Raw genomic sequence first — 17,267 nt, 5'->3', positions numbered from 1 at the left:
TATCAGGAAAAGGTTCTTCACTCAGAGGGTGTTTGGGAATGGGAAGAGCTCCCCAGGGCAGTGGTCATGGCACCAAGCCTGCCTGATTAAGAAGCATTTGGCCAATGCTCTCAGGCGCATGGTGTGATTCTTAGGGTGTCCTGTGCAGGGGCAGGAGCTGGACTTAATACTCAGGATATTCTATGATTCTATTCTATGATTCTATAAATGAAGAGTGAGCAGCACAGCCCTGGTGTGCAGGGGCCTCCATGTCTCATCCCAGGCTATTTTTCACCTTTTTGGACATGCCTCTGAGACCTTGAGTGTAGCCAGCATGAGGTTCAACTCCTTTGTCAAAGCTACTTTTCCCCTGCCCTGTGGGACCCTCATGGGCACCTGCATGATCTCTAAAGGGGTCCAACCTCACCGATCCCATGGCTGCTATTAGAGGAGCCTCCACAAGGATGCGGGGCTAAATCCATGTGTAGCCATTCCATGGGGCTTTGCAGCCTCTGAGCTTGCTCAGGTGCAGAGTGTCTGGGCCAGGCTTCTGATGTGGCTGCCTGGGTGGATGGGAATGAGAAATGGTTTTAATTAATCAAATGGTCTTCTGAGTTGGTTCCATGTGGCCCTTGAGCAGCAGGTCACATGTGAGAATAGTCCATGCTACTGGAGGGATGCTTATCCTCAAGGGGAGGTGGGGAGCTTCCCCTGTCATGCTAACTGGTGGCTTTTTCAGCTGCATTGCTTTTCCAGGTTTATCCCTCTTCTATACCTCTTTTTCTTCTTCCCAAGTCTCTGATAGAAAACCTATTCCCTAGCAATCTGCTTGCTGAAAGGTGTTCCTGTGAGTCAAGTTGGTGCCTACAGATCTCCCTGGACGATTGCCTTTCTGAGTGTGGTAGGAAAGGAGCATAAATAGTGGCAGAGGAACGGATTCAACAACTGATTTGCATTTTTTTCCCCTTTGTGTGTCTTTGACAGGTCACAGCGAAGACAGCCTTCCTCTTTATCTTACCTCAGTATAATGTTAGTGTGCCTATAGCAGGTAAGTGATGCTTCTGCTTACCCCAAGGGGAGGGTCGAGTCATGCTCTGCCCCAAACCCTCTCTGTCAGTGGGCCTGGGCTCACCCTCTACTTATCACACTGTTTGAGCTCTTCTCTGGTAGTAATGGAGATGTTGAAAAGATATTTTGGGAAGAAGTGAAGTTTGAGCAACTCAGAGCACGCTGATCATGTCTGCCAACCCTCATGCTGCCAGGGCTGGGAAGAAATGCATTCCAAGGGCTTTTGGGGCTTTCTTTGTGTTTCTGCCATGGCCAGGCCATTCTGGGCTCTGCAGGGTGAGGATCCTGTTCCAGGCCTGGTCAGGCAGGATCAAACTGCCTGATTGCATGCCTGGAGTAGCTCCATGTCCTGCTGAGTAGTAGGAGGGATTTACCTCTTTGCTAAACAGCAGGGGCTGCACATATAGTTCCTGTCTTGCTAATTTTGGGGGATCAAACAAGATGAGGATATCGAGATGGGTGTGGTGCACAGCATCCCTGCTCCAGGCTGCTTATGGTCCTGATTCAAATGGAGTAATTCAAGGAGGCTCCAAGCTGGTGCAGCTCTGAACCAAATGGACCAGAAGATGCATCCCAGCTCCAAGCCAGGAGGCAGCTGGAGGCTTGATCCCTGTTCATATTTTGGCTGCTTGCAGCTACCTTCCTGGCCCAGAGCCCCTCTGGAGCTGGCAGCAATCTGGGCACCAGTGCTGGGACAGCAGGAGGTGGTTTGGGTAAAGCCCTGGGCTCTGGATGAGCCAAGTGCCTGGGGCACACAGCCTGGCTTGGTGGCAGAAAACTGCAGTTAATTAGAAGTGTTTGAGTAATCATCCAAAGAAAGAACAGGGTGTTGGGATTAGTGGAGCTACAAGGAGGCAGACATGCGGAAGATGAAAGCTCTGCCCTTAAAATCTTTGAACGTTATGGCTGAAGAAATCATCCAACTCACAGATTGAATTGTGGTCCTGCTCCCCTGTGGCACAGTCCAGACAACTTCCTCTGCTGGTTTTTAAGTGATTTATTCTTTCCTGATCCCAGGGCACAGAAACATCTCACCAGAGCCACGTATTAGGGTGTCAATATAGAGCATGAGCTAACAGAGTCTGTGGGGAGAGAGACCTTGGTGCAGCAGCTTGTTTGGAGGGTGATTGCCCACCTTAATTTTTTCCAAGGCCATTTCACATCTCTCACAGCTCCTGCTAGAGCAGTGCCTGAGATGCCCTGGAGAGAGGAGGCAGAGCAGTTGCACCTATGCATATTATTTTCTTTAGACTTGCAGTTCTCTCTTTTACCTTAGTCTGGGATCCAGACAACATTTTTACCTCTGGGTTTGCCCAGCACCCAGCTTGGAGCTCCTGAGGACAGGGTGTTTTCAAATCCTTCTGCCAGGTGTTTTCATAAAACCTATTCAAATCTTAAAAATCTGGACTGAAGCTTTGTTCAAGGGTAAGCAGAGCCAGGTGACAGATGAGATGCTTTCTGCAGTGTGCCACAAAAACAGCAGCTTCCCGAAACCTGCGTCTTCCCCATAAGCTGCAGGGCTGCAAATAGTTGTCTATATGCAGATTCCTGTGGTGTTTTGGGTGCTCTTGGGTCTCCTGTTGCTCCAGAAGAGCAAAGCCTCCCGTGGGACCTATTTCTCATCTGCCAGCCCTGTGCTGCTGTCTCAGATCTCTTAATAGCACAAGGCATCTGCATTTAGGCATCTGAATCCTCCTCCATCAGCTTTCAGGAGTGAGTGGGAGAGACTGGGTGTCTGGCCATAACTGAGGGGATGAAAATACCATCCTGAGATCTAATGTTCCCAGTGGGGCGTCCCTGATCCTATCACCTGCTTCAGTGCTACCTCCATGTTTTCACAGAATCATAGAATTTTAGGGGTTGGAATGGACCTTACAGATCATCTAGTCACAACCCCCTGCCATGGGCAGGGACATCTCCCCACTAGACCAGATTGCTTAAGGCATCATCCAGCCTGGCCTTGAACACTGGCCAGGACTGGGGCAGCCACCACTTCCCTGGGCAATCTGTTCCAGTGTCTCACCACCCTCATGTTAAAAATGTTTTTCCTACTATCTAGCCTAAATATCCCCTCTTTCAATTTGAGCCTGTTATTCCTTGTCCTATCACTGCAGTTCCTAACAAAGAATTTTTCACTTGGAGCCCCTTCATCTCTGGCAGGGAAAGCTTGAAGTATCCTGAGTGTCTCCTCCCTTGAGGTGTGTAACTATTAGAGGAGAAACCACCCACCTCTGCCATGAACTAACCCTGGATAGAGCCCTTTTTTCCAGCCATTGGCACAGTCATAATCTCTCTCTGGTGTCCCCATCCAAGCTGCATGTTTGGATTAGCCCCCTCCCCCATTAACCCCTTAAGCCTTTACTTGGAAATCATTTGGGTCATGGGGATTTGACCCACCGTTTGGTCTCTTTGCAGATGGAGAGCTGGTCCAGTACCACTATGGGCTCAAGGATCTGGTCACCATCCTCTTCTACATCTTCATCGCCATCATCCTGCATGCAGTGGTGCAGGAATACGCTCTGGACGTGAGTGCCATTCCATGCCTTGAGTCATAAAAATATCCTGAATCCCTTGGGGGTCATGGTTCTGCTGCCCTTAAATGCAATTCTGGGGATGATGAGTGAGGCTTCATCTCTGGAGGCTGCTTGGGATGAGGAGGAGAAGAGAGGGTTGATGACCTGGTGGCTCATGTTCTCCTGTTCTTTTTCTCTCCCTCTGCTCCTTCCCAGAAAATCAACAGACGCCTGCATCTCTCTAAGGTCAAACACAGCAAGTTCAATGAGTCAGGGCAGCTGGTTGCCTTCCACCTCACCTCTGTGATTTGGTGCTTGTATGTTGTAGTGACGGTAAGGCTCGGGGCTGGCCGAGATTTGGGTTCCTGGGGGGTGGGTGGGGGGTGTTTGTGGTTACTGGAGCGCAAAATCCCACTGTCAGCAGAGTCTCCAACAAGTCCCTGGGCCAAAACAGGCACATCTCAGTAAGTCTAGGCTTCAAGTGTGGTGGGTCTTGCCAGCCACTGAGTGAGGGCAGTTTTGGGAGGTCCTTCTTCTGCATTGTGCAAGGTATAAGCAATGGGCTGTGAAATATTTTTGAAGCTGGATACCAGAAATCCTGCCTGGTCCTGCTCTGGGTCCTGCCATCCTTCTCAGCTTCTATTTTCCTCCTTATTTATGTACAATGCCTTCAGGTTTTTGGATGCCTTTAGCAGGGTCATGCGGCTAATGGGCAGATTTTTGGGATCCCTCTTTGTGGTACCTCTCTTGGCAATTTGACAGTGAGGGGATCACTGAGAACAGGAAAACCACACCGTGCCTTGGGTTACATTGGAGATGTGTTACCCTAAAACTGCTGGGAGAAGAATTCAGAGGGAAAACACATTATTTTGTGGAGGAAGTGGGTGGGAAGAACAGATGGTGTGGGAGAGATCTGGCTATTTTGGCAGTGTGAAGTGATGCTGTTTCACTACCTGCTGCCAGCTGTGGTCTCCAGTGGCACCGAGGATAGATGTTCAGGGAAAGGTCCCCTTCCCACTGCTCATGGGGTCCTTCTGTAACCAAGAAAAGGGCTTGGGGCAGACAGGGCTTGGGTGATGGTGACTTGGCAGGGCAAATTTCCCTGCAAGGCCCAGTGCTGCATCCCTGTGGCAGGAGAAAGAGGGGAGGCCCATCCTGTAACTTGCCCTGCAAGCATAAGGCAAGAGATGGAAAATTAAACTATTGAATGGATATTAAATTCTCTTTCTAGGCATTTCTCTTCAGAACTACTTCTTACTGCTCAAGTGATACTGGGGTTGGAAATGCTAGTGGGGAAGAAGCCCCCTGGACCATGCACACAGTTGCTTGAGCCATACTACAGCCATCTCACCCCCACACCTCCAGAGCATCCAAACCCCCAAAACATCCTATCCTAAACATAGGACCCTTTGAAACTGAGCAAGCAGCCTTCACCCCCGAACACAGGGCCTGGAGATATTTTAGAGAGACGCTGGAGACCCATGAGTGTGAGTGAGCTTTGGATAGGCTCTTGCAGGGGACATGTTTTGTTTCTGCAGGCTGAAAGGAGTCTGGTGTCATTCCTAGTTCCTTGTTTTGCTGTGGCATCATGCCACCCTGTCACAGCCTGTTTCTTTTGCTGAAGTCTTGCATGTCTTCTCTTTTTCAGGAAGGATACATATCAAACCCTCGGAGTTTGTGGGAAAACTACCCCCATGTTTATCTTCCGTAAGCACTTGCAAGGGCATTTTGTTCTGGGGCTGGCCATTTCCTTCCTCTCTTTGGTTTTCCCTGTGGCTGGGAGTTGGGTGCTGACAGCACAGCACCCTTTGCATGCACCCTGCTGCAAGGATGCTGCAGTGTGATCATGAGGAATGGTGAATGTCTCTTTGTGAGTCTGGGAAGTGTGTTCTAAAGGGTTTCCTCCATGAGGAACATCTTGTGGGCTTGGTTACTCTGTTTCCTGCATCACCTTGGGCAAGTCTCTTTGCTGTTCATGTTTCACTGTAAAAATTAAGTGGGGGATAATCCTCCCTTCCTGAATTTTTACAAAAGTCAGGTTTGCTGACAGCGTGGAGACCACGGCATGAACATCTGGATAACTCAAGATAACTCAGCTCAACAAATAATTTCATCCCAGAAACTATGTCTCCTAAATCCCATGGCTTCAGTGCAGTGGAGGGATTGCCCAATGCTGCCCTGGTGCCTGGATCCTTGGGGTCCTACCATGCCCCAGGCTGGCTCACATGGCTTCTCCCTGCATTTCAGGTTCCAGGTGAAATTCTTCTACCTGTGCCAGTTGGCGTACTGGCTGCATGCCCTGCCAGAGCTCTACTTCCAAAAAGTTCGTAAGGTGAGAGCCAAGTGGGCCCTCCTGTGCCACCTGGGAATCCCACCCTTTTGGGTAGGATTGGCTTTTGGGAGAGGAAGCTTTGGGAAAGGGCTGGTGGAGAGGATTGGGAGATTAACAGAGCTTTATGCACTGCCAGGAGGAGATCCCACGCCAGCTGCGCTGCATCACACTCTACCTGGTGCACATCACTGGTGCATACCTGCTCAAGTGAGTAACCTGCCTCAGCATCCTGTCCTATGCCATGGATGGGGCTGAGCAGGTCCCTTTGCAGTGGGAGTCACTCAGGAAGCCTTAGCAGGGCAGGGAGCTTAAAGGAAATAAAGTGACTTTTCACTGGAGGGCGACTTTTTGCCTGGGCAGGTAGTGATAGGGCAAGGGGGGATGGTTTTCACATAAAAGAGAGATTCAGAGTGGATATTTGGGGAAAATTCTTCCCTGTGAGGATGGTGAGGTGTTGGCACAGCTTGTCCAGAGAAGCTGTGGCTGCCCCAGCCCTGGAAGCGTTCAGGGCTTCCGGCTAAATTTAGGAGAGAGCATCCAGACAGATGTGGATTATAACCTGGTAATGTGGTCTATTTGAAGGTGTCTCTGCCCATGGCAGGGAGTTGGAACAAGGTGACCCTTAAAGGTCCCTTCCAACCCAAACCATTCTATGATTCCATGGCTCTATGATGTTTTGAGGTCGGAGGTTTTCCCCATTGCAGACCAATCCCTAGTGCTGCAGAAAGGTCCATTTTTGGGCTAGTGCTGCAGTTCAGGGATGGCAGGGGAGAGGCTATAGCTGAATTTGAAGGATGAAGGTCGACTGGCCCAGTGATACGTTTTAATTCCTCTTTCCTTCTAGCTTAACCCGCTTGGGGCTGATCCTCTTGCTCTTGCAGTACTTAGCCGAATTCTTCTTCCACATGGCCCGGCTGGTCTGCTTCACAGATGAGAACAACGAGAAGCTGTAAGCAGGGGAGCTGCCCATGGCTTCCATCCTCCTCTGGAGCTCGCCAGAGCTGGGGGCTTTGCTGTCACCTCCCAGTGCAGCGCTGGGGGCTGCTCCTGCCCACACCTCTGTTTGCCCTCCTGCAGGTTTAATGTCTGGGCTGTGGTGTTTGTGGTCACAAGGCTCTTCACCCTCACCTTGTACATCCTGGTCATTGGCTTTGGGCTGCCACGGGTTGAGAGCCAAGCCCTGGACCCCGAGAGAGAGAACTTCCTCAGCTTCTTCTTCAACAATATCCTCTTCAGGTAGGAATGTCTCCTGTGTCTTCCTTGGTTGTTTTACCTCAAGGTGGGTTTTGTTGAGTTTGAAAATGCCAGTGGGGATCTTGTCTTGGTTCTGTTAAAGGAAGGTCCTAGTGAGCTGGGATGGTGTGGAGGGCACAATGAGGTCTTTAAAGGCTATGGAACCACAATTGAGGGGAAAAGCCAGGAAACAAAGTGTTCATTTGAGTGAAATGACAAAGCATGAGCCTGTCTTAAAGAAAGGCTTGCAGGCTTTCCCTGCTGCACCTGTAACTGCATTTATATGGATGTGGTCAATGAAAAGGCATTTTCCCTTCTGCTTGGACATGTTTTGCTGCCTATTGATGTAGAGAGCAGAGGGTGGGATGGACTCCTCATGCCTTGCAATCTGTGAAGACTGGGAGCCTTTCTCCCCCATACAGCAGCTGTAGCTTTAGTTCAGAATTTGCTAGGCCTAGTCATTCCCAAGATTTCTGAGTGCATGGACTGCTGGTACAGCTGAAGGATTCAAAGGACTTTATTAGGTCCCTTCTACCACATCCACCTTTTAGATGTACAGAGCAGCTGGGAATGTCATACCTTGACTGTGCAGACTGTGGTTAGGTAGTGCTGGCTGAGATGATCCTGTTTGTCCATTCCTGGCCTAGTGTTCTAAGAGTCAGTGATGCCCTGAGCACCTGGGGCGTTTATGGTGTGGAGGGAGAGGGAAGTGGTTGCTCTGGTCTCAGGGGATGGCAGACAGAAGAAATGGTGGCTGGAGGGATGGCACCTGCCACCTAGGGGAACCTCGGCCACCAGGCCTGGTATGGGTGGAAGGCTGGGCTGGGGGTGGCCTTGTTGCTCTGTTCTCAGCCTTCCTCTTCTCCACCCCTGCCAGAATGAGTGTGCTGCTGTTGGTGTGCCTCTTCCAGGCCTCAATGATGTGGCGCTTCATCCACTTCCAGCTGCGGCGCTGGAGGGAGTACTGTAACGAGCAGAGCAGTCGGAAGAGAGCAGCCGCCACCGGCACCAAGCAGCAAACCAAACCGCTCAAGAGGGACACAGGTGAGTGCTGGTGCAGGTGGCATCATCGGAGGCAGTAGTCCTGTTGTTCAGCATCCCCTCAGCAGGCTGCTGCCTGCACAGGAGGTCTCCAGCAGTGTCCTGACCTAGTGGGGACTTTCCCCATGTATGTAAGCCAGCGCTGAAAGGATTGATGTTTTGGCTTGTGTAAGGGACAAAATTTTCTCTCTCCATCCTCAGGTTACCATGAAAATGGAGTGGTAAAAGCGGAGAACGGCACCTCACCTCGAACCAAGAAGCTGAAGTCACCATAGAAGCAAAAGGTTGTCTCCTGGGGAGGAGGGTGAGATACCAGGACTAAGCAGCCCCTCCTCCTGGTCCTCACGGACGGCATGTTGAATGGCTTGGAAACCAGTCATCTTCCCAAGGTGTCTCTCGCTCTCCTCCCTTCCTTTCTTGCTCTCTTGAACCATTTGCAATAAAACCAAAAAGGTCCCTTTCCCCTGCTCCCTTCCCCTTGTAGGAACCTTTTCCAGCCCTCCTGGTTTTGCTTCCCTTTGTTTGATCGTAAAGCAGTGTGCAATTTTTTCTTTTCTATTTTAGTGTTTGGTTGTTTTGGATGATTGTTACAAATGCATCGTAGATGGTTCCAAACAATCCTTTTTTCTCCTACAGCATGTTCTTCCCCTCTCTTCATGGTGCTTTCCTGAGCCCCTGGGACAGGGCCACGACAGCTTGAAGGCACCAAATGTGTGTTATGGGAACAGGTTCCTGGGGAAATGTGCTGGGGCTGTGTGACCCTGAGGCTCAGGGGTGCTCTCAGGTGAGATGGGGCACGTCTGGCCAGCGCTCAACAGGATGCTGATGCTGCAAAGAGAGACCAAGGTCTGAGGGAGGAGCCTCAGCTCTGCCTTGTCTCATGGTGGACCGCTGGTTAAGTGGAATTTTCTGATTTTGAGCTAATTTTGGAGAGCTGGACAGCAGAGAGGGGAGAGAATTTCCCTCTTCATATGGAAGGCTCACCTCCTAGCCTCTGCTTGCCCCAGCTTTTCTAGTACAGCTGGGTCTCTCTTGGCTGCAGAAGGTGAGCTGCCCTGTGGTTGCTCTGGACCTCCTAGACCTCAGAGCTGGGCCTGGGGCTATGCAGGTTGCCTTGTTGTGGGGCAGCAGCATCCTCAGGTCCATGTGAACCCTTGAGTCTTGCCCTGCTCTGAGCGCTGGCCTAGCTCCTGTCAGCCCAGGCCCTTTGCCAGCTTGTGTGTGCCTCATGGACCTGGTGTTCTCGTGGCTCATGGCCACATTCGGATGACAAACTGGCTGCTGCAAAGGGTTTTTGCATCAATGGGACCGTGCCCCTCATGCTGTCACCTCAGCCTTCCTCATTCCTATTGTATCAGTCCAGCCATGCCATCGGCAGTCACCAGCTTCACTCTTTATTTCCAAAGGATACAGAGCTTGTATCCACCCAAGGTGCTATCAAATCCAGGGTTTCTTCCAAAAAACCCAGCCCCTTCATCCCTTTCTGAGCTGTGAACGAGACGACAGGGAAGGAAGGGGAAGGAAGCTGGGGCTGCAAGGAGCAGCTTGAATTTTAGGAAAAGCCTGACTTGTAATGTGTAGCTGTTGGCAGATGGAGTTGTCTCAAATCTACCTCAGAGGCCATCTGTTGCTGCAGACCACTTTCCCTTCTTGCCTCTGCCTGCTGCCACCTCTACGTGCTGGCAGGAGATGTTGTGGGAAGCCAGATCCCACTGGCTCGGTCCCTTGCTGACTGGGGAGCTCCTTGCTGCTGGGGAGCAGCATCTGCTTGGGGTTTCGTGTGTCAGTGCCATCTCACTGAGCTTCTTTGGAGTGCTACACACCAGGCTAGACTGGGCAGGTGAGCAGTAGTGGCACTTCTCACCCCACAGCTCTCCTCTAGTGTGGCTCCTGAGCTGATCTTTGCTGTTGGTGCCTCTTGTGCAGCAAAGTCAGCTGTAGCTTTAGTTCTGCTTTGCCACAGCAGGAACAGCTGAGTGGTGTGTTGCCTTGGCTGGGTGAGGAGAGGGGGCACAAAGCTGGGAGGAGCTGGGTTCCTCTTCCATGTGCAGTCCAGGATTGGTCCTTGGCATGCCCGAGCTCCCTTTGGGCAGCTGAACTCTAGCTCTCTTCAAGTGCAATTCTAGCTTGAGGCTGGCGTGGTTGTCCTTTGCATCAGTTATGTTTTGAGGAACAGGTGACAGTTGGTTTTCTTGCCCCTTTTTGAGCTGAGTTGGTATTTTTGCCTCTTGGTGTCTTTTTCTCTTCCTTGCCCTCTCCTTGTTGAGCCCCAGTTAATGCTGGGCACCAGAGGGAGAAAATGTGCAGGGACATGAGGACAGTTGGTCAAATTCCACTTGTTCCTCCATCCCCATGACCTCTGAGTATCAAACAAGAGCTACTAGCAGGAGAGGGTTTCCCCTTTTTTCTTGGGGAACTGGAGGAGGAGGCTGGAGCAGAGCCTTTGGTGATACCTTGCAATTGCTCCTCGTAGCCTGTGCTGGATAGATAACACATATTTTGGCTCAGAGGCAGCGACGGTACCTGCAGTGCAACGTCATGGGGGGGGAAAGAGCTTCATGTTAGGGAGGACATGGAGAAGGTCTAGTGTGAGTGATTTTTCCTTTGTCCTCCTCTTCCCATCCCCAGCCATGCACTGCCATGTGCCCTCCAAGAGCAACTGCTGGCCAGCATCTCCGTGGAGCCTCATCTGGTCTTTTCTGCAGAGCTGGTACCTTGCAGCAGTTGAGCTATTGACCCTGTTAACAGGTGGTACATACAGCCCCTCAAAAACCTGACTGCTGCATTCCTCCTGCTGCCTGCTTTGCTTCAGGCAGCTTTGCCACTTGCACAATCCTGTCTCTTTGTGCAGTAGCTGATTATGCTTTGTATCCCAAGTGCCTTATGTTGTAGCTTCTCTGTGTACTATAGCAGTAGCTGAGTGACCTCTTTCCTATGTATGTACAGCATATGCGACATTTATGTGGTGTTTTGTTTTGTTTTTGATAGAGCTACCAGGAAAAGGGACGGTTTGTTTTGGAAGCATTTTCATGTGTTCTTTTTATTACTTGTTTTTTAAACCTATAGATGATGGGGATTTTTTTTGCCCTCCTCTATATTTAGTCCTGAGAAATCCCCATCCTTCTGTTAGACCCAAACCTGGCAGGTTGGTTTGTTTTTAGGCTGAGCCTTTGTTGTGAGGCAATATCCACTGTCATCCTGGAGGTTTGCAACCCCCTCTCCAGTGGAGGGGCTGCCATGGGCTGCTCCTTGCTCTGTGTTCTAGTGCAAGCACAATCCCTCAGCTGCAAGCCTGCAGTAACTGCTTCTGTGTCCATGTCATTTCTCAGCACATTGAGCCTTTTCTTCAGCCCACAGAGCTTTTTCTTTCCCGAGTGGAATATTTTCATTGCAGGCCCTTAGTGGTCAGTCTTTCTTTGACCACTGTCACGAGCTCACTTTCCTTGAGTGCATGCTCTTCTTATGCCCCATCTTGTCAAGCCCTGTGTCATCTGCAGAAAAGATCATAGAATCATTGGGTGAGGTTGGATAAGACCTTGGAGGTCTCATCAAGTCCAGCCTTTAATCTAACATCAAGATCCAACCCCAAACAGGAGCTCTTGTCCACCACAGCACAGAAGGTGATGAAGACTATCCCAAACTGCAGGTATTTACTCCAGTGTGACCTGTTGCTTGCACCCTTCCTGTGGGCTTGAGGCTCCTTTCGTAGTCCCTATCTGTTATCCAACCTAAGAAGGTCAGGAATTGAGTAGTCTGTGATTTTTGGGGTGAAGCATAGTGTTTTCCTGTCCTAGCCTAGAAGAGCTGTGTAGTTGTCTCTTTGTCCTAGATTGTTGGAGAATGGGCTTGGGAAGTGAAAGGGGTGGAGGAAGAACAGATGTAGCATTTCACATACAATGTTTGAGTGACTCACGTTATGGGGCATTACAGTCATGTGTTTTTGTTCTTGTTGTTTAGGATTCTTTCTTCTTACTCATTATGTTTGGGTTAGTAGTAAACAAGTTCCAGTTCCCATGTAGGTCCTCTTACCCTCAACTCACCATTTTACAATGGATCTTTGGTAGGCTTCCTGGTTGGAGGGAAGAGTGACTACTCTAGGATGCCTCTTCCTTGCCTCCAAGTGACTCTGGAAGCTTGGAGCTGCCCTGCCTCTGCTGCAGTGCCTGGAGGCTGACAACAGCCTCAGGCTCTTGCCTTAGATGATGTCTTGGTAGATGGACCCCAGATTGTGTCAACAATGGATGGAGGTGTTGGGGTTTGATTTACAGCCTTCCAGGAAACTTCATGTGGAATAAAAGGTTGGTTTGGTAGGTTTTATACCCAGCAGTGAAGTATGTTACTTCCCTCAGGGCTGTGTGTGGAGTTTTGCAGGGAAGAGTGGCTGTTGGAAAAGCCAGGCAGAGGCACATAGTTTTTTCCTTGAAAATGTTGAAATCAATAGACCAAACTTCAGCAAGGAAGTCGAGGAAAATTACTGTTCTTCCATGCTTTAGTGCAAATTTCCTGGATTTGGAGGGGGTGGGGGGAATTAACAGTTTCTGGTATTTTATCCCATTTGTTTCATTCTTCCTGTCACTTCAATTTTTGTATGGATTTTGTTTGTTGTTGTTTGTTGTTAAATGACTTTTGTGTTAAACTCAGCAAAAGTATTTTTCTGAAATAAATAAATAAAAGGCATAGATTCTTCCAGTGCTGCTGTCCGATGGTGCTTTATCATTCCCAAGCTGTGATGGTTTGTACTGATGTCTCTCCTGCCGTACCAGACTAGTCTGTTCCCTTTGCAGCAACTCATATTCATGGAATCATGGAATGGTTTGGGTTGGAGGGAACCTTAAAGATCATCTAGTTCCAATCCCCTGACATGGGCAGGGACACCTCCCACTAAACCAGGTTGCTCCAAGCCTTATCCAGACTGGCCTTGGACACTTCCAGGGATGGAAGTTTCTGATCAACCTGTGCCCAGTGCCTCATCACCCTCACAGGGAAGAATTTCTTCCTGATAGCCCATCTAAATCTACCCTCTTTCAGCTTAAAGCCATTCCCCCTTGTACTGTCACTCCATGCCCTTGCAACTGAGCTTCATCTTCCTATATTTCCACAGCATGGGTAGCTGCTCCAAAGTGAGTTATCTGTGGCTGCCTTCATCACAGGGAGTGGAGGATAAGGGCATTTGTAGGACATGATTTATCTGATGTGGTTTAGGCACATACTTTTCGGTGAGCTAAATTGTGTACTTTGAGCAGCTGGTCCCAGGCACATGACATGACTTGGCTGAGGATTAGGTTATGGTTTCATAGTATGTGCAGAAAAGAGTTTCTGACTTTCTTTTCTACAGGTCCAGTAATTTTATATGTATGTTCTTGGTCATAAAACCAGAGAGAACTGGAATGATCCTCAGTCAGTGAGCAGCAGCACAAAAAGGGCCCAGAGGGGAAGAGCAGTGACCTTTCCGAACAAGGGGAGCAGGAGGGAGCTGTTACGTGGAGACTCTCAGCTGTCTGAGGGGAAGTGGGAATCCACAGCACAAAAGCTGATTTAAAGAAGCATTTTGTTCCAAAGAGCTTTGTTCTCTGTGTGCATGACAACTGCCTTTTGTATGTGCTCCATGGCAATACCTGGCAGGTGTCATTTGAGGTGAGGAGGTCCTCACCACGTTTACCTTCGTGGAGAGATGAGTAATGTGACTCTTAAGTGGAGCACAAGTGTCATGACTCTATTGCTATGCCAACTGCCTGTGTTCCCTTTTCCTTGGAAACCAGTCTGGTGAGATGACAGGTTGCATTAGATGGGATCTCAGTCCTAAAACCATTCTCACAACCTTTGGTTAAAAACTGCAAAGCTGCTGTCAGCAGATTCACTTCCAGGCCCTTGCTATCTTCTGATAGCTAAACTCACCACTCCATTTTGAGTAAACCCAGAATCACATTGTGTATCTTTCCCCCCCAACTCATTTTCCAGCCACTGAGGTACTTCTACTTAAAGCAGATTTATTAACACTTTTACAGCAACTACACTTTCATTGCAGTTTTAGTAACAACTGAAACTGGCAGACTTCGCTACTTGAAGGTGAAAGGCCCTTTTGGCTCTGTAAGAGAAATCCAGAGTGGTTTTCACTTCAGGCTTCAGAGAGCTTTAGCTCTCTAAAGTACTGCACAAAAAATGTTGAGAAATCAACAGGAGAACCTGACTTTGATTCTCCAAAGCTTTTTTCTTCTATGAGTTTCATTTCAACATCCAGCAGTTGTAAGGTTGAGTTTGGTGGTGGCTAAAAGGGCAGAAAGAGGTTAGGAAGGTTGAAAGTGAACAAATGAGAATGGAATTAGCTCTATGGAAGGAGGAGAGTGAGTGAAGCACAGGCAAAGCCTAGAACATCCCTTTCGAAGTGCAGTGTCTTAAAGTCAAGTTGGCTGAAAGTTTTATTGCTGGTCTTGTGCTTCAGCTCCTGGGCAAACATCATGAGGGAAGGCTTGAAGGAACTCACGGTAGTTTATCTTGTCATCTCCACAGGCACATTGGTCCATCAGCTGGGGGACAAAAGTCACAACAAACACCATAAAGAGTTGGAAGAAGCTGCAAATTTGGGTTGTTTTTTTAGGGGAAAGTGCTCAGAGGCACAACTTGTGTGACAGGGCAGGAGGCCTTATTCCCCCATGTGGAAGAGTCTACCACCTTTGTAGTTCTGAATCACAGGTAAACTTAGAGAATCATGAAGGTTGGAAAAGCCCTGCAAGATCATCAGTTCCAATCTTTAGATCATCAGGACCTTGACTAAAGGTTAGACTACATTTAAATGTTTGAACTTGATGATCAAAAGGTTGGAGTTGATGATCTAAAGCTTCAAGTCCAACTTTGAATGCTTATAGATGACAACAATCTATGCAAGGAGAAGAGTTAAAGTGTTTGAGTTTAATCCCGATTCCCTTCTGACATCACCACAGTGGCAATAGATAGATCCACAAAAATCCAAAGCATGGCCACAGACTGACCTAGGCCACAGAAAATCTTTCAGGAATTCCTGCCAAAAGTGGGGTGGGGGCAGAGTATCTGAACAGTTACTGTTCAGTGGTATCACTTTGGTGTGTGCATATAGCATAAAGGGGAGACACAGATAACTGAGCTTGGTGACAGCCCCACTAATGAGGCAGTTCTGGTATCCGTGCCTGACCCTGCATTGTGTTACAGAGCTATAGCTTTTGTGTGCTTAAGGGGAAGAAAGAGAGCTTTTGTTTCTTTAATTGCATAACTAATCTCCTTCTGACACCCAGGGAGATGGAAAAGGTCTAATATCACAGTTCCTTGAAAGGATTCCCCTTGTCGCCTGGAGACAGATTCACCAGGGTTTGTTCTGGTGTGACTGACAGCTGTGCTCCTCTCCAATCCAGGCAGCAGTTAACTCTCTGCCATATGCCAGTGTCTTACCACTCTCACATTAAAAATCTTCTTCCTAATATCTAACCTAAATTTCCCTCTTTCACTTTATACATATTACTCCTTGTCCTATCACGTCTTGGGGTGGAGTGGGAAAGACTCTCCACACTGTAAATCCCTCAGGGCTCTGATGAACTGTAGTACAGCAAGGCCCTGGGTGCTGGTCAAGGGCCTTTATTCATCCCACATTCAGAGACACAAATCCCCTGCCCATGCACCTTTCTGACCACAGCTGTGATGCTCAGGGTTGGCTGGCTTAGAAAATTTTTCATTTTAGCAAGGGAAATACTTCCTCTGGTTTCTAGATGTCTTTAGAGTCTGTCTTTACTGGCCACTAATTACTGCCAGTCACTAAAAGGATTTTTTTCTGCATGAATTTTTCTCTGTTTCCCTCCCATTTTCTGCTATGCAGACTGTGATCTCCATGTGCTGTTGCTCATAGTGCCCAGCAAGTGTTAACCAAGCGGTTATGATTCTAATTTCTCTTTTTATATTATTTTTGGGACAACACTTAGTTCTCAAAGCTTCAATTCAATTGCTGTTAAATTCAGAATGCCTCTAAACTTTCCTAAGGCTTATTCCATAAGCACCTCAGTGTCATCTCTACTTGAGCCCAGGTGTGCTTAAGTTGTGACAGACACTCTATAGCTCTGCAGTAGCCTATCCCTGATCTTTGTCATGATATAAAACCTGTTCTGCTCATCTGAGACCTGAACTAGCAGGAATTTTCAGGCTTCACATAACACTGCAGCCAAACACGGGGGGAAACCTGGGTAACATTTCTTCTCTCCTTAGAGGACAGCAATTGTTATCTCCTCCTTTAAGACAAAGGCTCAGTCCAAGAGCTCAGAGGCCTTTCTCAATTGGGACTCCCTTGCCCTTTTCTTGAAGCTGTTCCCCTTTGTAGGGTAGATCAGCTGGTTAGGGCTAGTGTTTGGAAGAGATCTTTTGCAATAACTATAGGAGGGGAATTCAATAAGCACAGCACCCCTTCCTTCTGACCTGCATAAGAAGAATGTTACTGGTTGGCACATTCAAGTTCTCACAAAGGGACAAAAATTTTCCTTTGTCCAGGGTGCCAGAGCCATCCTCATCGCACTGAAGAAATGCCTTATGAATGTCCACAAAGTTCAAGTACTTCTGGAGCTTCAGCTCTTTCTGAACCCGGGCAATTAATTCCTCCAGGTCCTGCTTGCTGGTGCCAATGTCACTGTAAAAGAAAGGAAGAACATGTAAAAGCTAATTCTGGTAGCCTTACTGTGACAACCAGAGCCCCTTAACTACCATGATACTAACTGCCTCCAAGCCATGTTCTGAGATAAGAGGGTTGTTACTGGGTCACACAAACTGGAACAGGACAGCTAAAAAAGAGGATGTGGTGTAGGCTCTGATGGGCTAATAAGCAAAGACGGAACAAATGCCAAAACCAAAGACTCCACCAAACACCCACTGAGCCTGCAATCATCTAGTAGCTCATGTTGGCAGCATCTGTTACAATAAAAAGATGTGTCTCCCATCCCTGAAAGTGTTCCAGTCCAGGCTGGATAGCACTCTGAGCAACCTGGTCTAGTGGAAGGTGTCTCTACCCATGGCAGGGGGTTGGAACTAGATGAGCTTTAAGGTCTCTCCCAACCCAAACCATTCTGTGATTCTAAGATTTAGCTGAAAGTGTC

The 17,267-nt window shown here is 48.6% G+C and overlaps 2 protein-coding genes across 2 annotated transcripts in view; one reads left to right on the top strand and one right to left on the bottom strand.

Moving 5' to 3' along the window:
• Window positions 1-718: 718 nt before the first annotated feature.
• On the top strand, window positions 719-8,441 carry TRAM2 (translocation associated membrane protein 2; the record flags this gene model as incomplete). Its single annotated transcript, XM_009072580.1, has 11 exons — window positions 719-735; window positions 964-1,027; window positions 3,463-3,572; window positions 3,777-3,893; window positions 5,209-5,267; window positions 5,808-5,892; window positions 6,029-6,099; window positions 6,737-6,841; window positions 6,970-7,128; window positions 8,003-8,169; window positions 8,368-8,441. Coding segments are annotated over 11 exons (1,028 nt in total), but the record flags the coding sequence as incomplete, so codon positions are not given.
• A 6,141-nt stretch (window positions 8,442-14,582) lies between these two features.
• EFHC1 (EF-hand domain (C-terminal) containing 1) overlaps window positions 14,583-17,267 on the bottom strand; it is a gene marked incomplete at its 5' end in the record, with an annotated part of 11,455 nt that continues 8,770 nt past the window's right edge. The window contains 2 exons of the mRNA XM_009072579.1: window positions 14,583-14,690; window positions 16,597-16,804. Coding sequence (XP_009070827.1) covers window positions 14,583-14,690; window positions 16,597-16,804 — 316 coding nt within the window. The remainder of the gene's footprint in view (window positions 14,691-16,596; window positions 16,805-17,267) is intronic.

The sequence above is a fragment of the Acanthisitta chloris genome, unplaced genomic scaffold (assembly GCF_000695815.1).
Source record: "Acanthisitta chloris isolate BGI_N310 unplaced genomic scaffold, ASM69581v1 scaffold10244, whole genome shotgun sequence".
NCBI lineage: Eukaryota > Metazoa > Chordata > Aves > Passeriformes > Acanthisittidae > Acanthisitta > Acanthisitta chloris.
Note: the sequence above shows the minus strand (reverse complement) of the source record. Positions and strands in the feature narration are given on the sequence as shown.